Source organism: Pelophylax lessonae, assembly GCF_965119305.1.
Source record: "Pelophylax lessonae genome assembly, chromosome: 4".
Lineage (NCBI taxonomy): Eukaryota > Metazoa > Chordata > Amphibia > Anura > Ranidae > Pelophylax > Pelophylax lessonae.
Genome location: NC_138771.1, coordinates 267,124,762 through 267,148,084, shown reverse-complemented (window position 1 = coordinate 267,148,084; position 23,323 = coordinate 267,124,762). Strand labels below are relative to the sequence as shown.

The window sequence follows — 23,323 nt, the reverse complement described above, 5'->3', positions numbered from 1 at the left end:
CTGCAGGGCTTTTGAATTAACTAAAAGAGCGCTTATCAGCGCCTTCACAGTTTATTCAGAACTGCAAGCCGTCTGCTGCGATGGATAACTGTACTTGTAGTTTATTCATTCACAGAAAACTGTGAATGAATGATGCGGCCAGGAGCTGGTAGGATATCTATATCATATTGACTCAAAAAAAGTGGCTACCATTTATCCATGTGTGTAGATTTGTTATGTTCTATTCAAGTGTATAAATTATACTTTGCATCTGAAACATGCTAATATGTCTAAACATTAAAAAATATCCACATTAAAGGGGTATCTAGATCGTAAAAAAATATATTCTATAAAAATCTAAAACCGAATAAGGAAAATCCCCATATGTGTATTGAACAATAAACTATTTCCTGATGTGTAGTACCACAATGTACATACAAAAAAAAAACCAAGAACGCGTACCTAAAAGCCCATGCACACCGCCCAGGACAAACAAATTCCAATATAATCCCCAAAAGGGAAAGGAATTGAGAGAGTAGTTCCATGAGCACTGGTAGTGATTTTACAGGGGATAAGATAATCCGTTTGGCCACAGCGAAAAGAAGCCAAAGAATATCAAAAATATATATGGGTTGTCGGCATTCCCTTTAGGAACTGTAACCTAGAATCCAGTAGTAAATTTATATTAACATTAATAATACTATAGGTTACATGTCTTATGCCCAGAAATATTCATCTTACCATCTAAAAGAGGACCTTGCTGGGTGAGGCGGGAGCAACACCCCCCCCCCCCCCTCCCCCTCAGCTATTGCATGACGCCCCACAGCAGGCAGAGCAAGAACACGCGGTTTTAGAATTGTGACAGCTGGTACATGGAGAAGAACCCCCACCTGATGTTACGGTGGGGGTGTAAGTCAGCAGGCGCTGGAACGTGTTACATGTTCCACCCTAAAAATGGGTAGTACCTATGACTGGTTCCAAAAGGTGGACTTGGCTTTTAACCTATGTGAATTTTTATTTTTAATTGGCTTTATCTGTTATTTAATAAAGTTTATTATGTTGCTGAATTGAAAGGGGATTGGTTGACATTGATTACTTCACCTTGTTGTTTTCCCTCTTATAATTAAAGCCACACTCCTATAAATATTCATGAAAACTTGTTTGGCATATTTTTTTCTTTTGGTTATACAGTAGTTAAACTGCGTGTGTGTTTTTTTTTTTTTTTTTTTTTCAGGCAAGGTGGATTGCTTGTTAATTTCCACCCATCAATTTTGAGTTGTTTACTTCCACAGTTAACGAGCCCAAGACTTGCTGTAAGAAAAAGAACCATTATTGCTCTTGGACATCTGGTTATGAGTTGTGGAAACATTGTTTTCATTGACCTTATTGAACACCTATTGACAGAGCTTTCTAAAAATGACTCCATGTCTACCACCAGGACATATATCCAGTGCATTGCTGCGATCAGTAGGCAAGCAGGCCACCGAATAGGTAAGTGCAGGACTTAGCTAATTAGCCAAAAATGTTGACTGGGTAGGCTTATATATGACAGAAGAGACTAGAGGGGAAAGCTCTAGATATTTGTGCATCAAAGTAAATCATGAAGTAAGTAGTGTTTCAGCTGTGAGGGGCATTAATCATAGCTATGATTAAGGCCCCGTTTGCCTGAAATGCATAGGAGGATTATGTGGGATTTGTAAGCAGTTCGTGAGATTCACTATTTGCTTCTTTTGAGGACGTTTGTTAAATTTCTGTACAGGTGTGCTCCTTTTTTTCTTTTTTTTTTTTTCTTCTTCTGTTGTAACATCCTATACTTGTCACTACATGTCTGCCATTAACTCACAGTAGCCAAGTTTGATAGATGTTGTTGGGATCGTGCACGTTTAACAGTGAATTAAAGTGCAAGTCCAGTTTAAACTTTTTTTGATTTGCATAAACTAGGAAAGGGTTAGAACCCCTGCCAAGTGTTTTAAATCTTGTCTGGGAAGATTTACTTTTGTTTACTGTTTTGGGGTTATACCCAGACCAGAGGTGTTTGAAATCTGCATCAGGTACACAGAAAAAGGTAAGCAGGTTAGAGGTGCACAGATGTCACACAGTGCATCACTCTCAGTAACCAGCAACTGCACTGTTCTAATCTTGTTATACTTTTTTTCATTTTAGGTGAATATTTGGAGAAAATAATTCCTCTTGTTGTAAAATTTTGTAATGTTGATGATGATGAGCTCAGAGAGTATTGCATTCAAGCATTTGAATCTTTTGTAAGGCGGTAAGAATGAATGGTTTCTATTCAATGTTTTTAAAACTGAATAAATGATTTGTTTTCAAAGTGGTAATTACTGTAAGTGCCGGTTCATACTGAAGCGGCTCGACTTCGGGGGCAACCTGTGAAGTCGTGTGCACCGCTACTTCGGCACGGACTTCATAAAATGAATGTCTGTGCAAGTCGCTCCAGGTCGCCCCGAAGTAGTACAGGACCCTTTTTCTAAGTCGGAGCGACTTGTGTCGCTCCTATTAGAACCGTTCCTGTACTACACTATAGGACGCGACGGTGCGTGACTTGTCAGGCTGACCAAGTCGCTTGACAAGTCGTACTAGTGTGAATGGAGACTTAATACTGATCACTTTACTGTGCAAAGTTGAGCTTGACCATTCACATTTTTGACCTTTTTGATAACTGTGATTGAGCTTTTTTCTTCAACTTAAAATTGTCAACATCAAATTTTATTTTTTTTTTTAATAAAACGATCTGTTAATCTTTGCTAACAAATCAAAGTGGTGAGTTTTGCCTATAGTCAAATCAATAGCTAAATGTGTTGAGCCTTGTGGGTACTGGCCATCAAAAACCAGTGAGGTGGCCATTGGGTGCATTGCAGCGTGAGGCAGGGATCCCTATTTGAATCAAGGTAAAAAATGTTTGTTTCTCTATCGTATTGACAGACGCAGCAGCTATGCTTCCTTACCATTTGGTTTATGCACCATCCACAGGAGTAGACTAGGTAGTGAAAAAATTCAGATACCCTTATAGGGGCTGTCCTCTGCATAACCCCACACACACACTGTGCTCAAATCAGTTTCTTGCTGCCTAGTGAAGGATTAGGACCTAGGTTTCCTGCTGGGACTTTGGTCTCAGTTTTTTATTCTTTTCAGAATATTTGTTTCTCTTTACTCACTATCGCTAGCTAGTGTCGGGGATCCTCCTGGTGAACTACAAGCGACAGCCGGCTGAGGTTTCACACTGGATAATATAGATCCTTAAGGCCTCCCAGCCTGGCCAATGAGTGTGAGCAGGTTATAGTCCCGTACTAGGCCTCGCCAAGACAGAGCCCCTATGGCGGGACGAGCCTGCGAGTAGTTGTCTCGCTAGGACGCATCGACCTGGAACAACCTGAGTCGCAGCGTACCCCTCGGCTGGCAGCACCCCCACTCAGAGTGGGAGGCAGTCTGCCCGGAGCGGAGCCCACCTGGTCCATTGTATGGTGAGTAATGCTGAGCCCCCCCATGTCACTAGCGGCCTCTGGGGGGGATGTGGTCCCACTCCTGGAGACAACAGGACTGTTTTTTTTTTTTTTTTTTTTTTCTCCTGAAAGATCCCCCAGGCCTATCAGGACCCGGCCTTGTCCTCCCTGCTCCCACATGGGGGCGCTCTTTTCGGCACCTGGCGCGGGGAGGGTATACAGTGTTACCTTGTCCTGTGGGGTCCTTATTAGGTGGATCCCTGAGGTGGCCTCATGCCTGGGTCCTGACCGTGTGGCAGCGATTCCGGCCGCCATCTTTAGTGTGGGCTTCGGCTCTCTGTGTGTAAGGTACAGCAGCCATTTTTCCTGAGCTCCATGCTGCTGACTACACTGTGGTACAGTATAGGGGTCTTTTTGGCCATTCCTCAGGCACACTGCTACCTGCTGCTATTTCAGGGTGACTCCGGTTACAGCGCGATATAGTGGTGCGGACTGCAAACGCAATTTTAAAGGGGCAGTACACCTTTTTTATGCAAATTGCAAAATGGAGTCCCAAGCAGTAAATTCGCTGCCAGACCCCCCTCAGTGCGACTGCCGGTGCATTTGGATCGCAGTCTCTTGTGTCTTTCTGCAGCATTTCTAAAATCTGGCATCAAAGGTGGATTTTGTAATGAAACGAGTCACTAGCCAAAAACGGCCACTGTTTTCTCTGTCCTATGATTCAGAGCCTGATATGGGTGTCACGGACAAACTCCTCCTCGAGGGATCCCTGCCCTCGCAGTCGGATGGTGAGGATATGTTCTCCTCGGCTGGTGGAAGCACTGATCCTTTTAGTAAAGCAGACATTAACAATGGATGATGAGCCCACACAGTCAAAGGGGGTCGTTTTTGGCTCCCGCAAAGCCCAGAAGTCGGGTCATCAAGCAGTGTCTGGCCTACCTGGTGATGACTGGTCCTGGCCCTTGGCTCCGATCCGATGGCCTGGTCATTAAGGGGGCAATTCCTTGCGGTCCAGAAGTGGTTAAACCTGCTGGAGGAGCTGTGTTTGTATCTATAAATTACTTTACTATTGCTTTAGGCCTGGTTTACATGTATTCGGGTTGGCGGCCCACATTTGTATGCGGCTGTGTGCTGGGAGCCGTCTGGTTACAGGGAGGAGCTAAGCTCTCTCACTCTAGGATCGTATTACCAGAGCTGTTTCTATTGAGTGAATGAGTCATCCAGCTCACTGAAATGTATCAATTCAAAAGGTAGACTTGGAGAGCAGATAAACACGGTATTTTAAAAATGACCACAATAACAATACCACGGTTATGCAATACCGCGATGTATCGAATTACCAAAAACCGGCATGTCTAATCCAGAGGTATTTCATCATCTTTGTGTCCAGTGGGGCACTCCGGAGGTCAACCTGTTTGCGTCCTGTTTGAAGGAAAAGGTGCAAAGGTTCGTGACCAGGGCTCGAGATCTTCTGGCCGACGCCAAAGACGCATTGGTAGCTTCTTGGAATCAGTATCAGCTGATTTCTGCCTTCTCTCCGATACAGCTGTTGAGGTTTCTTTGCAGGGTGGCTGTGGAAAATGTTCCAGTGATTCCAGTGGCCCCAGACTGGCCTCGTTGGTCTTGGTACGCAGACCTGGTAAAGATGGTCGTCGAGCCTCCTTGGCGGCTGCCTCTAAGGGAGGATCTGCTGTCTCAAGGGCCGATCTTCCCTCCTGCTTTATAGTCGCTGGCTTTAACGGCATGGCCGTTGAAGGCCAGGTGCTGAGAGACAGGGGTCTCTCTGAGTCTTTGACCCCTACCCTGTTGAGGGCTTGGAAAGGACTTCCAGAAAAATGTATTATTGTACTTGGAAGATGTACATTTCCTGGTGTGAATTGAAAAACTTGCACCCTCACTCGTTTTCGGTTGCGAGGGTCTTGGCTTTCTTGCAAGAAGAAGTTGAGCAACGGTTGGCCTTGGGGATGATCAAGGGCTAAGTGTCGGCCTTGGCTATTTACTTCCAACGCCCGTTAGCAACTAATTCCTTGATCTGCATCTTTATTCAAGGGGTGCGTCGTCGGGCTCCTCCGAGGAAGTCCGTGCATACTTTTACAAAATTGTAAAAGATTGATTTATTGGCATCTTCGGATGCCTCTTTTGGCCGCAAGGTTTTGCAGGCTGCTGTGTAAAGAGACTTGCCTTTTTTTTAAGGGGGTCAAACTTTGTTCGTGGGTAAGGTCCTGTTACTGGTTGAGCTTTTTTCTTACCCAGTTGGCTACATTTTTAGCCATGGAAATATGTAACTTTTTTGGTTGTGTTCTTCCCACCCCCTCATGCCTGTACTGCTTTGGGAGGTCCCAATGGTAAAGAAGCATAGCTGCTTTGTCGGTCAATGGATGATAAGAGTATTTGTTTTGTTTTTTTAAAGTACTCTACGTAAAATCCTTTTAATCTGAAGTCCATTGACAGATGCAGCATCCGCCCCTCTGTTATGGGATGGTTTGTCTTCTTTTCACTGCTTGCTACGAAACTGATTTGAGAGCATAGTGTGCAGGGTTATGCCGAGAAGGACAGCCCCTTAGGCGTGTCAGTCAATTTTTTCACTGTCTAGTCTACTCCTGTAGATGGCGCATAACCGGATCGTAAAGGAGCATAGCTGCTGCGTCCGCGTTGAATTCAAAGAAAATTTTACAGTAAATTCTTTTTTTTCCTTTTAGTGGTGGCCATCGTTGTAGCTATGTAGAGAGAGATATTGCTAATTTGTAGGTGATGAGTTGTCTGCTAAAATGATTACATCCACTGACCCTGATTGTGTTGTGAATTTGTGCTGGATATATAGGGATAGTTCCCTAACCTTTTTCAGTGTGCCAAGTTATGCAATACTGAATAGATGACCTGCATAACTAGCTTGGCATTTGTGCATACACCTGTTCACATAAAAGGCTTTAGTTACCTGTTTGTTTAAACCTTTGTTTTCTAAATAGGACATTTACCAGAATTGGTAATTATGAATTGTTTTGTACAGGTGTCCAAAGGAAGTGTATCCACATGTATCAACCATTATTAACATCTGTCTTAAGTATTTAACCTATGATCCAAATTACAACTATGATGATGAGGAGGATGATGAAAATGCTATGGATGCTGATGGAGCAGATGACGATGATCAAGGTTTTCTTTGTTTAATTTAATATAAAGTGTTCCACAAATTTAATCTACTTTGTACAGAATTAAAAAAAATTAAGTTTTTGATTTAATACTTTTTTGTTGACACAGTTGAATCCAACAAAGTTGGGGCACTGTGTAAAATCTACATAAAAAAAAAAAACAGAACGCAATGATCTATAAATCTCATAAACCAGTATTTTAATCACAAAAGAAACTATATCAAATGTTTTTAAACCGAGAAACCGTACCATTTTAAGAAAAAAACTAGGGATGCACCGAAATTTCGGCCACCGAAATTATCGGCCGAAAATGAGCCTATCTCATTTCGGCCGATAATGGGTTAACATTGCCGAAAATAATGGCCGCCGTGGAGAAGGAGGGCGCAGCGCAGCGCAGGGCAGGCTTTAAAAGTCCCGCCTCTGGCCGGCCGTCCGCCTCTCAATGACGTCCCTACTACTCTGTGCATTAGTGAATGGACATACCAGGCGGGAGGGCGGGGCGAGCGGCCGCTATAGATATTACTATGTGATCCTTCCCTGTGCATCCCTGTCAGCCTGTCAGTGTCAACTATGTGTGAATGAGAACAGAACTGACCTAACACCGGGCGGGGGGGCGGGGCGAGCGGCCGCTATAGATATTACTATGTGATCCATCCCTGTGCATCCCTGTCAGCCTGTCAGTGTCAACTATGTGTGAATGAGAACAGAACTGACCTGACACTGGGTGGGGGGAGCGGCCGCTATTAGCTGTAACTATGTAAGCGCTTCACTTCCCTGACAGGCATGTATCTCCGCTGACAAGGAAGTGAAGCGCTCACATAGTTACAGCTAATAGCGGACGCTCCCCCCGCCCGGTGTCAGGTCAGTTCTGTTCTGTTCTCATTCACACATAGTTGACAGGCTTACAGGGATGCACAGGGATGGATCACATAGTAATATCTATAGCGGCCGCTCGCCCCGCCCCCCCGCCCGGTGTTAGGTCAGTTCTGTTCTCATTCACACATAGTTGACACTGACAGGCTGACAGGGATGCACAGGGAAGGATCACATAGTAATATCTATAGCGGCCGCTCGCCCCGCCCTCCCGCCTGGTATGTCCATTCACTAATGCACAGAGTAGTAGGGACGTCATTGAGAGGCGGTGTCCCCGGCCAGAGGCGGGACTTTTGAATGAAGGACACCCGAGGAGGGGTAGCTGAGGCAGTGGGGGGGGGGGGAGCTGAGGCAGCTTACCAATGATATTTGTATTATGAAGCATGAGGGGTTAATGTATTGTCACTGCTGGTCACTCATCTATTAGTGACTGACCAGTGGCAGGTAATTAACCCCTTTGTGCTGCATTAGTGCAACCAGTATCAGTGCAACCAGTGTTAATTAACACTGATACTGGTTGCACTAATGCAGCACAAAGGGGTTAATTACCTGCCACTGGTCAGTCACTAATAGATGAGTGACCAGCAGTGGCAATACATTAACCCCTCATGCTTCATAATACAAATACCATTGGTAATTAAATTAACCTCTTGCCAACCCGTCACAGTACATATACTGTGACAGGGTGGCAGCGACAGGTGTACGCCTGCCTGTTTTTGGTGTATGCCCCTGTTCTATCCATTTTAAATTTTTTTTGGGGGAAAAAGTCATTTTCGGTTTTCGGCCAAGGGCATCCTGCATTTTCGGTTTCGGCCCAAAATTTTCATTTCGGTGCATCCCTAAAAAAACTAAGGTGTTCTTTCATTTTTGATAATAGTTTGCACTGAGACATATTTACCACGGCGTAGCATCATTTCATTTTTCAACTTATCCTTTGATCTAGGCATCTCTAGATTCTTGGAGTATTTTAATGATCTGTACTGTAGATGATTGATTGAACGGTGTTGCAATTTTATGTTGAGAACGTTATTATGAGAAACTTTGACAATTTTTAGATGCAGCTTTTCACAGATTGGTGATCCTCTGCTCATCTTTACTTGTGAGACATTCTTACTCTCTCAGATGCTGTTTATACCCAATCATGTTACTAACCTTTCGCCAAATAACCTGAATTAGTTACAAAATGTTCTTCCAGCTTTTTGTTGCCATGTCCCAGCTTTTGTCAGCAGTTTCTGTCATCAATTTTAAAATTACCTTTTTTTTTTTCTTAAAATGATACATTTTCTCAATTTAAACATGTTTATTTTCTATTTTTGTGAATAAAATATAGGTTTATGTGATTTGCTAATCATTGCGTTCTTTTTTTTTTTTTTTTTTTTTTTTTTGGTCTATTTACACCGTGTCCCAACTTTTTTGGAATTGGGGTTGTAAATGCAAAATGTTGCAAGAGGATATCTCATGGTCTGTGGACACTGTTTCCAGGCTTTTTTAAATGAATTTATAAAAAAAAATTCTGAAGGCTAATTTTAAAGCTTTTTTTATTTTCTAATGACAAAGCTGCTAAAGTGTGTACTACTAGTTGACCTAGCTTTGATGCTGATATGCAAACTGTCCACGTTTTTGAATATAGGCTTAGATAAATTCTTGAATTTGCGTGACAGATATTGTGGGTTCTGTAAGCAGTGTTTTACATAGGAAGTGTTTATGTTTGCTTAAGTGAGTAGTTAAAGTATATTTTATATATTTTATACAATAAAGAAGTGTTGAAATCCCTGTCATCGTCACCGCTTGGGAGATTCACACTCATCTTTATGACCCTCGACACCAGAGTGGGAAGGATGGAAAGGCACTGATTTACAATTTCCTTCAGATGGGATAAAGACAACAAGAATACAACCTAATGGGAATTTTTAACCATTTTTGTTTAAAAAATTTTTACTTTAAGGTTTGCACACAAACAGAAGTGTTCCTGTTACCCGCTGAGACCTCCCTGACACCCAGAGCTCAGTAAACAGAAAATGTTTGGCAAAATGCTGAGTTAGCGCTGCATTTTGTCAGAGTTAAATTGGCCTGCTCTGTCTGACTGCATTTGAGTCTGCAGTGCAGTCTGAGCTGCTTTTCTTGCCAATTTCCTCAGGGAAATATTTTTGTGCTTTTCTGGGAAAGGTGCTATAATTCACTACATAGTAATCAAAATTGTTGGAGAGAAACTGAAGTTTAAGATTTAAACTTTATGCAGGACCACATTGTATAACGGTGGCTATTTTTTAGGTAGTGATGACGAGTACAGTGATGATGATGATATGAGTTGGAAGGTCAGACGTGCAGCTGCCAAGTGCCTGGATGCTGTAGTGAGCACTCGACATGAGATGCTGCCAGAATTCTACAAGACTGTGTCTCCTGCGCTAATAGCTAGGTTCAAGGAACGGGAAGAGAATGTGAAGGCTGATGTATTTCATGCATATCTGTCCCTTCTGAAACAGACAAGACCTGTACAAAGCTGGCTTTGTGACCCAGATGCAATGGAGCAAGGAGAAACACCGCTGACTATGCTTCAGAGCCAGGTTTGTTTTCTACATGCTGTTTTTTCTAAATAATTGTGATGCTCCAAAAATTTTTTACTTCAAAAAAAAAAAACCTCTCCATGCCTCCTACTAAAAAATACCTTGGACTGCCTACTTTCAGAAATGGGGGTATATTGAGGGATATTTCTACTGTCCTGGCGTTTGAGCCCTTTAAAAATTGGGCTGTCAATACATCAGGATTGATCAATTTTCAGAGCGAGAGATAATGTGTGTATAAAATCGATTCATAGTTTTTTGGCAAAACTTTTAACAGACGAAGAAACACTTTTTTATTTTTTTCAAAATTTTCGGTCTTTTTTTTTTTTTTTTTGTTTGTATGGGGGAAAAAAAATCCAGTGGTGATTAAACACCAAAAGAAAGCCGTTTTTGTGAAAAAATGTTTAAAAATTTGATATGGGTGCAGTGTTGCACGACCGCACAATTGTCATTGAAAGTGCGACCGCACTGAAAGCTGAAAAATTGGCCTGGGAAGGAAGGGGGTGAAAGTGCCCTGACTAATCACTTCCCATCCTTAGGTCATTGTTATAAGTGGCCTAAGGTTGAAGTGGTTATACAGGGTAATAGTTGAGGCTACAGCCATGATTCCAGTATCGTGTTTGTTTGTGTTTTTTTTTGTTAGCTTATGATTCCCTACAATGTAAAAGTGATCCAAGGAGCTAAAAAAACACTGAATTAACTTTTGCAGGCAGCAGAAGGGGGTCCCTATTATGGCTTGTGAAAACATCTACTCCAATATTGATTTGATCAGATGCTTTGAAGGCCACAGGAGAGATCTTGGGGTCTATTTCCAAAAAGAGGACCCATGCTATCACAAGGGATGTTGTTCATCCCTTGTGATAGCAATAAACTTGGCCCAAAAAAAAAAAAAATAGGTGCCATGCACATATGTGAACAATAATTTCACCACACTTGAGGTATCGTTGCGAGCAGTAGAGCAAGAGCAATAATGTTAGCCCCGGACCTCCTGCGTAACTCAAAACTTGTAACCTGTAAAGGCTTTTAAAGTGGCGCCTATGGAGATTTATAGGTATTGTCGTTTGGCACGGGCGTAACGCAGCTATCTTAGTTGGTATCGAATTACTTCGTTGCATCATCTTTTATATTTTACTAAACAATTGGGTATTGTGGTTTTGTGCATTAAAATTCACTGAAGTGCATTTATTCCAAAAGATTTGCTTTTGAAAAACTGCTGCACAAATATCACGTGACAAAAAATATACAACACCCACTTTTTTATTCTCTAAGGCCTCTGCTTAAAAATATATATAATTTTTGTTGGGGTTTTTATTAGTTTTCTAGGTAAATAAATGCTGTTTTTTATATGTAGGAATTGGCCTAGACAAACTGGTTAAAAAGCATCTTCTGATGGTTTATATTATGTGGATGTGTTGTATAAATGTTTCAGAGCTTTGCTTTATTTATTTAATACAGTTATTTATATTGTGCCTACGATTTACGCAGCGCTTTACATATATTGTACATTCACATTAGTCCCTACCCTCAAGGAGCTTACAATCTACAGTCCCCAACCCACATTTATACATATACTAGTGCCAAATTTGACAGGAGCTAGCAAACCTTGAGCCAGCATGTCTTTGGATTGTAGGAGGAAATGAGAGTACCTGGAGGAAACCCACCATAACCTACCTTTTAATCTTCTGGGTGGTGGGAGTTAATAAACTTGAGAGCTGTCAAGCGTGCCCAACTATACTTGAGAACAGGAGGCCAGTAGCTGGACTTTTAGAGGAATGTTTGCCCACTATTTCCTGATAAAGGATTCTAACTGCTGAACAGTCCTGAGTCATCTCTTGTATTTTTCATTTCAAGATGCGCCAAATATTTTCAATTGGTGAAAGGACTGGAGCACCGGTGGGCCAGTTAACCACCCAGACTCTTCTACTATGAAGCTATGGTGTTGTCATAGAAGCAGTATGCGATATAGCATTTTTATCCTGAAATGTGCAAGGCCTTTCCTGAAAAAGATGTCTCCTTGATTGGAGCATATGCTGCCATAAAACCTGAATACACCTTTAACCATAGCTTTTCCAGATGTTCAGGCTACTCATTCTTTACACCCAGTTTTCTTTTTTTTTTTTCTTTCCCATTTTACTGCACTTAGGTTGTAAATGAGTACATTTAGACTCTCAATTCGCCCCCCCCCCCCCCAATTTTGATCACATATGTATTATTACAAATGGATATTGGCTTTGTTTAATCTAAGGCAGCAGTGCATAAACATGCCCGAATGTTTGATGTTTTGGTTTCATTTCCTAAACTGATTAAATTTAATGAAAAGTTTGTGTTTTTTTTTATCTTTAGGTACCAAATATTGTGAAGGCTCTACATAAGCAAATGAAGGAGAAGAGTGTGAAGACGCGCCAGTGTTGTTTTAACATGCTCACGGAATTAGTCAATGTGTTACCCGGTGCTTTAACACAACACATTCCAGTTCTGGTACCAGGTAAAACAACTTGTTTTCTTTGCTTTAGTTGAATTTTAAAAAAAGTAAAGGAAATTAATTTTGTAATTTAGAATATTGTGTGAAAATATTCTAGGCTCATTGTTTTTTATCTTTTGCAGGGATCATATTTTCATTAAATGACAAGTCAAGTTCTTCTAACCTGAAGATAGACGCTTTATCGTGTTTGTATGTGATTCTTTGCAATCATTCTCCTCAAGTCTTCCACTCACATGTCCAGGTCTTGGTTTCACCTGTAGTAATCTGTGTTGGGGATCCATTCTACAAAATCACCTCTGAAGCTCTGCTGGTTACACAGCAGCTTGTGAAAGTAATTCGACCTCTGGACCAGCCTTCTTCCTTTGATGCAACACCATACATAAAAGATTTGTTTACATGTACAATCAAAAGGCTGAAAGCAGCAGATATCGATCAAGAAGTAAAAGAGCGTGCAATCTCTTGCATGGGTCAGATTATCTGTAGTTTAGGTGATAATCTGGGAAGTGACCTTCCTAGTACTCTTCAAATATTTCTGGAAAGACTGAAAAATGAGATTACTCGTTTGACCACAGTAAAAGCTCTGACGCTAATAGCAGGTTCTCCTTTGAAAATAGATTTAAGGCCAATCTTAGGTGAAGGAGTACCTATCCTTGCCTCATTTCTTCGGAAAAATCAGCGAGCTTTAAAACTTGGGACACTCTCTGCTCTAGATATTCTAATAAAAAATTATAGTGACAGCCTCACTGCAGCAATGATTGATGCTGTACTGGATGAGCTTCCACCTCTTATTAGTGAAAGTGATATGCATGTGTCTCAAATGGCCATAAGCTTCCTGACCACCTTGGCTAAAGTATACCCATCCTCTTTATCAAAGATCAGTGGATCTATCCTCAATGAACTTATTGGGTTGGTGCGGTCACCATTGCTTCAAGGAGGAGCACTTAGTGCAATGTTAGAGTTTTTCCAAGCCTTAGTGGTGACTGGCACTACAAGTCTGGCATATATGGACTTGCTCCGTATGTTGACAGGACCAGTTTATGCACAGAGCACTGCGCTTACTCACAAACAGTCATATTATTCTATTGCCAAATGTGTGGCAGCGCTAACTCGAGCATGTCCTAAGGAAGGCCCAGCTGTGGTTGGTCAATTTATCCAGGATGTTAAAAACTCTAGGTCCACAGACTCCATTCGCCTTCTGGCTCTGCTATCACTAGGAGAGGTTGGCCATCATATTGACCTCAGTGGACAGCTAGAGCTGAAATCTGTTATACTGGAAGCTTTCTCTTCTCCTAGTGAGGAAGTCAAATCTGCAGCTTCATATGCCCTTGGAAGCATCAGTGTAGGCAACCTTCCAGAATATTTGCCCTTTGTTTTGCAGGAGATAACTAGTCAACCTAAGAGGCAGTACCTTCTGCTTCATTCCCTCAAGGAGATCATAAGTTCTGCTTCTGTAGTAGGCCTTAAACCTTATGTTGAAAATATATGGTCTTTACTACTTAAACACTCTGAATGTGCTGAAGAAGGAACAAGAAATGTAGTTGCAGAATGTTTGGGAAAACTGACACTGATCGATCCAGAGACTCTACTGCCAAGACTTAAAGGATATTTGGCTGCTGGTATGTCTTGTAATTTTGTATCTAGTTTAACCCTTTTTGCTTCCAGAGCAGTGTTTGTGTTTTTTTTTTTTACACATGATTAGCTAAAACTACGAAGCATATATTTTCTGAGAGCAGGCACCCTGGAGAATAAAGTGGTGGTACAGCTGTGACATGATATTTTTTAAATTTCAAGATTTGTGTTAAAAATACACTAAAGTTAGGTTTAGAGCATACAAAATGCAACCTATTCATTTTTGGTAAAATATAAAAGATAAGGTTGCGCTGAGTAACTACCCAACATGTCGAGCTTTAAATTTGTGCCCGCAAAAGGATGATAAACTTTGGAACCCTATAGGTGATACTTTAAAGCCCTTACAGGTCATCTGAATGGGGCGAATGGGCCTAGGATTATTGAATGTTGGTCTCACTCTACTTTTTTTTTTCTTTGGGGGGGCGCAATGGTGTTTAGAGTGGGTGTAACCTTTTATTTTTGATATATTTTTTAAGACCAGTTCTTTTTATTGAGAAATGAAGCACACTTTGAGTCGGTGTAAAACCCCCCTTTCCCCACTGCTACTGCTGTAAACCTTGTGGCAGTTTTTAAATGTATGCCTCTAACCCACACAAAAAAAATTGTGCTAGGCGTGAAAGGCAGTATAAACACATTTTAACTTGCCAACAAGAACTTCTTCTCTTCGCACAGCCCAGTAAACAAAAAATATCAGCAATAGTTTTGGCCGTCCCTGGCCTTTCTCAAGTTCAAATGTGTATTTACTCTGAAATTCTTATTTTAGGGACTTGACCGTATATTTTAATGGCTTTTAATTTAGCTGTAACATAAGTGGTTTCAGATTTCTAATGTTGTGCAATGTTTTTTAGGTTCATCTTATGCACGAAGCTCTGTAGTCACAGCTGTTAAATTTACAATATCAGACCATCCTCAGCCCATTGATCCTCTGTTGAAGAATTGCATTGGTAAGTTTAGGAGCAGATGATTCCAAAGTGATCATTACAGTGGACACATGCAGATTGCTCAGATGCCACATATTATGATGTGTCCTACACTTATTTTTGGAAAGTAATATGTGCTTAGTAAATGACTGTTATCCCAGTTCACTTCTTTTATATGTTTGTTGTCCTTACTTTGTGTACTGAATTTAAGGGACACTTGCACCAAAAATATAATGTATAATATGTGAAAGTCACACTAATTACAAGGTGTATGTGCCATTAAGGTATTTCCCTGAAGATTGAGAAACTTCATTGGTATTAGTAAGAACTAGCCAGGTAATAATTGCTTATGTTTACAACAGGATAAGCTGGTCCAGCCAAATTTTGGTCCATCTAAAGTTTTTTTTTTAATAATAATTGGAAAAAAAAATATTTTTTTTTACATTTTAAAAAATAAATTAAGTTAATAATAATAACCACACTCCCTGTCAAAGGTAACTAACTGGACAGGGAGATGGTAATGCATTGAGAACAAACAGGCAGTGGAAACAGTCATTACAACAGTCATTACTCCCGGCCACCACAAGAGAGCGCCAGTTCCCCATTGGAATCCTCTCTCATCTCAAGTAGGCCGAAAAGCCGGGCCTCAATTTTTGGACTGCGCGGAAGTCCGTGCAAAAATGACAGGACACCTTCTGCAGGGCACCCCAGTCGCCAGGTCGCTAATTCTAGTTGCAAATGCGGCCTGGCGCCCGGGGTTTGTCGAGCCCTGTCATAATTAATTTTTAATATTCAAAGCAAACTCCCTCATTAATCCATGTCTTTATTTTGCTGAGAAATCACTTTGAAAAACAACTTCTCTGTCGCTCATTGACAGACGTAGTCCTCCTTGATTAATATCAACTCGGGTTATACTGCCCTCTACAGGAGTAGGACTAGACGGGAAAGAAAACGTTCTGGCCACACCCTAGGGACAGTCCCAGAGGGTATATCCTCTCACTTCCTGCTACAGCAAATCAGTTTTTTTTTTCTGTCTAGTTAGGAGTAGGGATGTAACGATATCTAAGATATCGCGATATCGTATCGTCGTGGTCGTCTCAATATCGTCGTGGTCGTGTCTCGATATCGTCGTGGTTGGGTTACAATATTAAAAGGACAGGTGTCCGTCAAAAAGCAAGAGGAATAAACACAGTCCCGCGGAACAAATCATTGTTCACTACATAGACCAGAGTTTAAGGATTTTTTTTACTGTTTTTTTTTTTTTTTTCTTCTTGCAATGTAGATATTTTGATCTTTCTGATGAAAAACGTGAACATAAGCTAAATGATAGGTCAGTGTTTTTTTTAAAGGCTTTTTGACTGACTATTTTATTTAAGTTTAAGTTATGTTCCTAAATACCAGTTTTAAAAGGCTGCCTTTATTTGCCTTGCACATTTAAACCTGACTTAACTTGATCTTTGTTTGCACTTAAAGCGGTTGTAAACCCTGTAAAAAAAAAATAAAAAAAAAAAAAAAACCTGCAAGACAAAGGCATAATGAGCTAGTATGCATCGCATACTAGCCCATTATGTTTAACTTACCTTAAAACGAAGCCTCGACACGGACCCCCGGACATCGATGCGGGCGCTGCCATGATCCCTCGTCGTCTCTTCCGGGTTCGGCGGCTCCGGCGCGCTGATTGGCCGGAAGAGACGGCTCCAGCGCGCTGATTGGCCGGAGCCGCGATGACGTCACTCCCGCGCATGCGCGCGGGAGTGATTTTTCCGGCAAGCTCCCGGCAAGTTAATTGAAGGTCCCCCCGGACCTTCAGAGCGCATGCGCCGCTCGCTCGAGCGGCTGCATGCACTGTAAATATCTCCTAAACCGTGCCGGTTTAGGAGATATTATTTGTACCTACAGGTAAGCCTTATTATAGGCTTACCTGTAGGTAAAAGTGTAAAAAAGCGGGATACAACCGCTTTAAAGGGAATTGCCTATTGTTTGTTTACAATTGTTCTAGCTGCTTCTTAACTTGAACATTGCACAGAAGAATCAGTTATGCAACCAAATATTACTATACAGAATATTGATGTTCCTGACTACAACTTGCACTTTAAAAGCACTATGTGATCAGTGTTTTATGTTGTCATGGATCCATAAATACAACAATAAATTGCCTGTTGACTGGCAAAAGCAGAATAAATGTCGGTATTTTTTCGCTATTATCACAAACACTATCATGAGCTATTTAACAATACCATGAGCTTTTCCACAATATCGCAATAAATATCGTACCGTGAGGTCAATATCGAAATTGTATCGTACCGTGAGATTTTGATATCGTTGCATCCCTAGTTAGGAGTAAGGACCTAGATTCCTTGCTAGGATCTTCGGTCCTGGCAAGATTTTTTTTTAGAAATACTTTTTTAGACAGCTTTTTTTTCTCCAGTGTTCCTTTGAGATCTTCAAGCAAGTACGCTGAAACTGGGCGACGGACTGGATGTTGAGATCCAGTGGTCACCCCAGTTCAGCCTACGAGCGCGTGCAGGCCATAGCTCCGCGCTGGGTCGGCCACGACATAGTCCCACTGGACGGGGACTGACCCTGCGAGTTAAACGTCTCGCCTGGACGCCAATGACCAACAGAGTCACGGCGTCCGTATTGGTCGACAGCCCCCCCACCCCGGTGGAGAGGGGTTCTGTCAGGAGTTGGCGCCCGCCTGGTTCCGGTATGGTGAGTAGAATGTTCCCCCTCTCCCCCTGTCGGGTTTGTTGGTGGACGCGGGCCCCTCTCTGGGATGGTCGGACACTCGGTTTTCTGGGTCTCCCCTCTATCCTATAACAGGTCACAGATCCCCCAGTTTGAGTGTGATTTTTGTGAATAGAAACCAGGAGGCTTGGTTTGGGAGCTGACTATCTAAAAGTCACTATATGACTGTAAGGATGACTTAAGTCAGTGGCAGACTACTAAGAGGCATTACTATTGAGGTATAGAGGTATCCTACCTGTCTAGTGTGTACACAGGCCGATGCCTATGCCTGAGTTATTGCAGCCACAGATCGCCATCCCTCCAGAAAGCCGGTCACTTCCACAGGCCACACAGCCTCCCGCAGGCCGAGGCACTTCCGCAGGCCGCACAGGCCGAATGCACACATCCCGCAGGCCGCTGCTAGCTTGCAAGCCGCCGCTATCCTACACAGGCCGCCGCCATTTTCCTGCAGATCGCACGAGGCCGCCATATTAGCGTAGCCTCGTGCAGGGTTCATACGGTCCTGGAAAACCTGGAAAAGTTTTGGAATTTGGAGATGACACTTTCCAGGCCTGGAAAGGTCATGGAAACTTAGGATTCCACTAAGGTTTTGGAAAAGTCATGGAAATATATACTGGGGAGGAGCGGGGAGCGGCGGGGGGAGCAGATGCTTAGTGTAATTTATTATTTTATTCAGTAATGTTTAATAAATTGCCAGTGCCACATACTATTTGCCTTCCGGGTCCGTGGTATGCCCGTGCGCTGTCACTGGCCAGCAGCAGCCGAGGAGATGATCGTGAACCAATCACTGGCAGCGGGGAGGGCCGGCCGCGGTTTGCCTGGATGTGACTGGCCAGCAGCAGCAAACCAATCACAGGCAGCAGAAGCGACACTGGAGGGCGGGCCGGCCGGCCGCATGAACGTGATGATGACGCGGAAGGGGGCGGTAACCGTTCCGGTTACCGAACCCCCGCGTCATCACGTTCATGCGGCCGGCCCTCCCCGCTGCCAGTGATTGGTTCACGATCATCTCCTCGGCTGCTGCTGGCCAGTGACAGCGCACGGGCATACCGCGGACCCGGAAGGACATCTAATGTACCAGTCATATACGGGGAATGTAAAAAAATAAATGTCAATAAATTATTAAGCATGCAATCCTGAGTCGCCTTTCTGTGAACTCTTTTCTGCATTTTTGTGGGACTGTTAGCTTCGGCCTAAGAGTAGTAAGCGCCGCATTTTGTGCATTTAACTGTGCCATCCATATCAGTGTCCAGCTGCACCTTCATGACTGCCTGAACTGCTTTATTCCGGCAAGCAGGAGCACCCATTACTGTTCTTTCTCCAAGAGTAAGTGCCGCATTTGTGCATTATCAGATCTGTGCCATCCATACCAGTCCGCCTGCACCTCATGACTGTGGCTTGGGCCTAAAAGATTACATTTTGTGCATCTGGCTTTCAGAAATGAAAAATTAAATGGTGTTGATTGTTTTTTGGCAATGTTTAAGTTAACTTGTTAACCCACTTGCCTTCTGTGCACTTAAACCTCCTTTCCATCCGGACCAATTTTTAGCTTTCAGCACTCTCACACTTTGAATGACTTGGTCATGCAACACTGAACCCATATGAATTTTTCGTCCTCTTTTCACACAAATAGAGCTTTCTTTTGGTGGTATTTAATCATCTCTGGGTTTTTTATTTTTTACAAAAAAAAGTTTTTCTTATTTTCTGTGAGTAAATTTTGAAAATAAATAAATTTTTTCTCCTTCACTGATGTGCGCTGATGAGGTGGCACTGATAGGCTGCACTGATGGGCACTGATGAGGAGGTACTAATATGCTGCACTGATAGGTGGCACTTCTGGGCACTGAGAGGTGGCACTGCTGGACACTGGCGGGTGGCACTGATGAGCAGCACCATCACTGCCCACACTCAGTGCCCATAGTGCTGCCAGTCAGTGCTTATCAGTGCCTAGATGAGCAGGCACTGACTGGCAGCACTATGGGCACTGATTGTGGGCACTGATGGCGGACACTGTGGGCAGTTAGTGTGTTTAATGTACCTTGTGTAATCAGTGCACTGATGATCAGTGCCCTGATTACATTCCTCTGTGTCCCCTTACTGCTGATTGGCTCTCCTCCTTCCTCACACTGCAGTCTGTGTGAGGAAGGAGCACTGGCGATGAGAGATGATCTCATATGTTTACATTTGAGATCATCTCTCATTGCATGGGCCGATCACGTGGTAAATGGCTGCTGTGATTGGCCATTTACCATGATCTGTGATTGGCTGTGTCCAAGGGACACGGCCGACACAGATTTTCCCCGATGCGTGCTTGCGGGAGCGCGCGGGGAGCCTGTCTCTGGGATGCCGTTTAAAGACGGCCTCCTGGAAATGTGAGTCCGCGCTGCAGCGGTACTTCGGCTATAGCGTGGATAGGAAGAAGTTAAAGACTGTTATCGGGTCAATTTATGGCACTTTAAGTTCAGAACAGTGTTGCTGGACACTTTTTTATTTATTTTTTAGTTGCTTCTCCTTGATTTATGTTATATCTCCTGTGGATTACGTTAATCCATTTCTAAGCGGTTCTCAGGGTTTATGTTATGAAACGTCGTTACTGTGCAAGCGTTATTTAAATAAATATTTCATATTCCACTGTACACTACAAAGCTTGTAATTTATATTAGTAAAAATATGCTGGGTGTGACATAGATTTTCTTCTTATTTAACACGTATACATAGACATTTCATGAAACATTAGGTCATGAATATTTATGTGAAGTCATGGAAAAGTCATGGAATTTCATTGGTGAAAATGTGTATGAACCCTGCTCGTGCCTCCAGCATGGGGGCGGCCATGTTTGAGGTGACCAAACACCTCGTGGAGTAATTGGGAGGCGCCGGAAGGCGTGTAAAGGGGCGGAGCCGCCTCCTTGGCCCAGGGAAAGCAAGCCAAAGACTTCCTGTCTGTAACAGTGCTGGAAGCAGTTTGATAAGAAACTTCTGTGCATCAGGTGAGCCTTGGGGTCTCTCTCTCTCTCTCTCTCTCTCTCTCTCTCTCTCTCTCTCTCTCTCTCTCTTTCTGAGGGGTCCAAGCAGGTAGACTGAGGGGCGCTACTGCGCTGGGGGACTAAGTTTAAAAAAAAAATAAAATGTTTTTTTCTTGCAATTAATTTTTTTGTGTTTGCTGGCAAGTGTCTTGTTACATGAACCCTGCCACTCATGTATCCCCACCTGATCCCCTCGGGGTGGCCGCAGGACCCTCCAGTACCCCACTTGTGATGATGCATTATCAGCAGTTTTGGAGTCTTTGGTATCCCGGGTGGAGGTAGCCTGTCAGGGACGGGGGTCAAGAAGAGCGACCCCCGCCTACCCCTATGTCATCTGATACTTCAGATACGAATTCTGAGCTTGTCATTGACGGGAAACCTTAAATCTTGAGGTTACACCGGCAGAGGTAGCTGAGACTCGTATTCCTTTTTTGGTACTAGCAAGCCTACCAAAATGGTGAAGGGTTTCCCTTGCCCAAATGGGGTCTCCCGTAAACGAGCCCCTGCTATTTCCAAACGCATTGCTAGGCGCTATCATTTTGAGGAATCCCTCATTACAAAGATGGACGGTACCACCAATAGTGGACTCGCCGATTTCCAGACTAAATAAAGCCACTGTTATCTCGTTGGAGTGACAGAATGGGCCCCACCCATCTCTAGGGTGGGGGGACGTCTTCACCGGTTTCCGGATCCAGGGCTTTCCAGAATCCCGGATAAAGGGATTCGCAAGGTCATATGGTTGGGATACAAGATCGAGTTTCGATTACTTCCACCGGTGCGATTCTTCCCTTCCAATATTCGACATCCCCGGGTCGCTTAAAAAGCTTTGCGGGGAACAGCTTGATGCAACAAGCAGTGGTAGTTCCCATTCCTTGGAGGAGTTCTAGTCAAACCTGTTCACAATGCCCAGGAGAAAGGGCTAGGTGCGTCCAATTCTGGTCTTGGAAGAGATGGAGTCCATCCATACAGTGGTGGCCTCCCTGCATCAGGGGGATTTCCTGGCGTCCATAGACATTTAGGATGCCTATCTTCATATCCCCATCTTCGCAGGACATCAGCGTTTTCTTTGCTTTTCCCAAAGATCATCCCTGGTTCCCACCAGGAGACAACTATCTGGGCCTAATTTTGGATACATCCTTGGCAAGAGTTTCTCCAGGCGGAGAAACTCCAGAAGATTCAGTCAATGATTCGGATGTTGCTGTCCGTCAACTGGCTGGGATTGATGGTCGCCTCCTTAGAGGCAGTACCGTTTGCCCAGTCTCATACCCGAATTCTCCAAAGAGGAGATTCTTCTCATATGGAATCGGAATCCCGATTCCCTGGACAATCGGATCCGATTGAGCGAGCAGACCAGGGAGGCTCTGGTCTGGTGGCTTCGGTCTCCAATGCTCAGCCAGGGGAAGTCATTTCTTCTGATAAATTCCAGGTTACCGATAAAGGTGTTGGAACTGAGAGCGATCAGACTTTGTCTGATTTACTGGACCGAGCAGCTCCAGGGCAGTCCGGTTCGGATCCAATCGGACTATGCCACGGTCATGACTTATGTCAATCACCAAGGGGCACCAAGAGTGCCCTGGCGGCCATAGAAATGGCCAACATTCTTTATTGGGGGAACAGTTGTTCCAGTTCTCTCCACGATATTTATCACGGGGGTGGACAGGCAGATTATTTCAGCCGTCAGATTCTGGATCAAGAGGAATAGTCTCTTCATCCAGAGGTATTTCACCAGCTGTCCCTTCATTGGGGCACCCCGGATATGGATCTGTTGGCAGGTTGGCTCAACAGGGCTCGCGCCCGCGATCCTCTAGCGGACGCAGCAGACGCGCTGAGCGCCCCGTAGGGGCAGTATCAGCTACTGTATGTCTTCCCCCCTCTTAAGTTGCTGCTGAGATTTCTCCGCAGGATAGAGGTGGAGGGAACTCCAGTTATCCCGGTAATTCCCGGGCTAGCCTCGTCAAGCCGGGTACACCGACTTGGGCAGGCTAGTCGCAGACGCTCCTTGGAGACTTCGTCCAGGGAGGATCTGCGGTCTCAAGGACCGATCTTCCATCGTGCTTTACAGTCGCTGGTTTTAACGGCCTGGCCATTGAGACCCAGGTACTGAAGGACAGGGGATTGTCGGCTTCAGTTATTCCTACTCTAATTAAAGCAAGGAAAGCGACTTCTAGCAAAGTCTATTATCGCACATGGAAGACTTATATTGCGTGGTGTGAAACGTTGGGATTTCCCCCACATACCTATTTGGTGACCCGAATTTTGGCTTTTCTGCAAAAGGGGGTTGAGCAGAAACTATCCTTGAGCACTATCAAGGGTCAGGTTTTCAGCGTTAGCAATCTTCTTTCAGAAGCCGCTGGCTCCTCATTCCTTGGTGCGGAATTTCATCCAGGGGGTGCGGCACTTGGCTCCGCCAGTGCGCACGCCCTTACCGCCCTGGGATCTTAATTTGGTTTTGTCGGTTCTGCAGAAACCTGCCTTTTAAAAAATCAGGGAGATTCCCT

The 23,323-nt window shown here is 43.5% G+C and overlaps 1 protein-coding gene across 1 annotated transcript in view; it reads left to right on the top strand.

The window, feature by feature from the left end:
- CAND1 (cullin associated and neddylation dissociated 1) overlaps positions 1-23,323 on the top strand; it is a 65,214-nt gene that overhangs the window by 25,796 nt on the left and 16,095 nt on the right. The window contains exons 5-11 of the mRNA XM_082255663.1: positions 1,214-1,470; positions 2,143-2,248; positions 6,445-6,590; positions 9,731-10,023; positions 12,364-12,505; positions 12,625-14,118; positions 14,980-15,075. Coding sequence (XP_082111789.1) covers positions 1,214-1,470; positions 2,143-2,248; positions 6,445-6,590; positions 9,731-10,023; positions 12,364-12,505; positions 12,625-14,118; positions 14,980-15,075 — 2,534 coding nt within the window. The remainder of the gene's footprint in view (positions 1-1,213; positions 1,471-2,142; positions 2,249-6,444; positions 6,591-9,730; positions 10,024-12,363; positions 12,506-12,624; positions 14,119-14,979; positions 15,076-23,323) is intronic.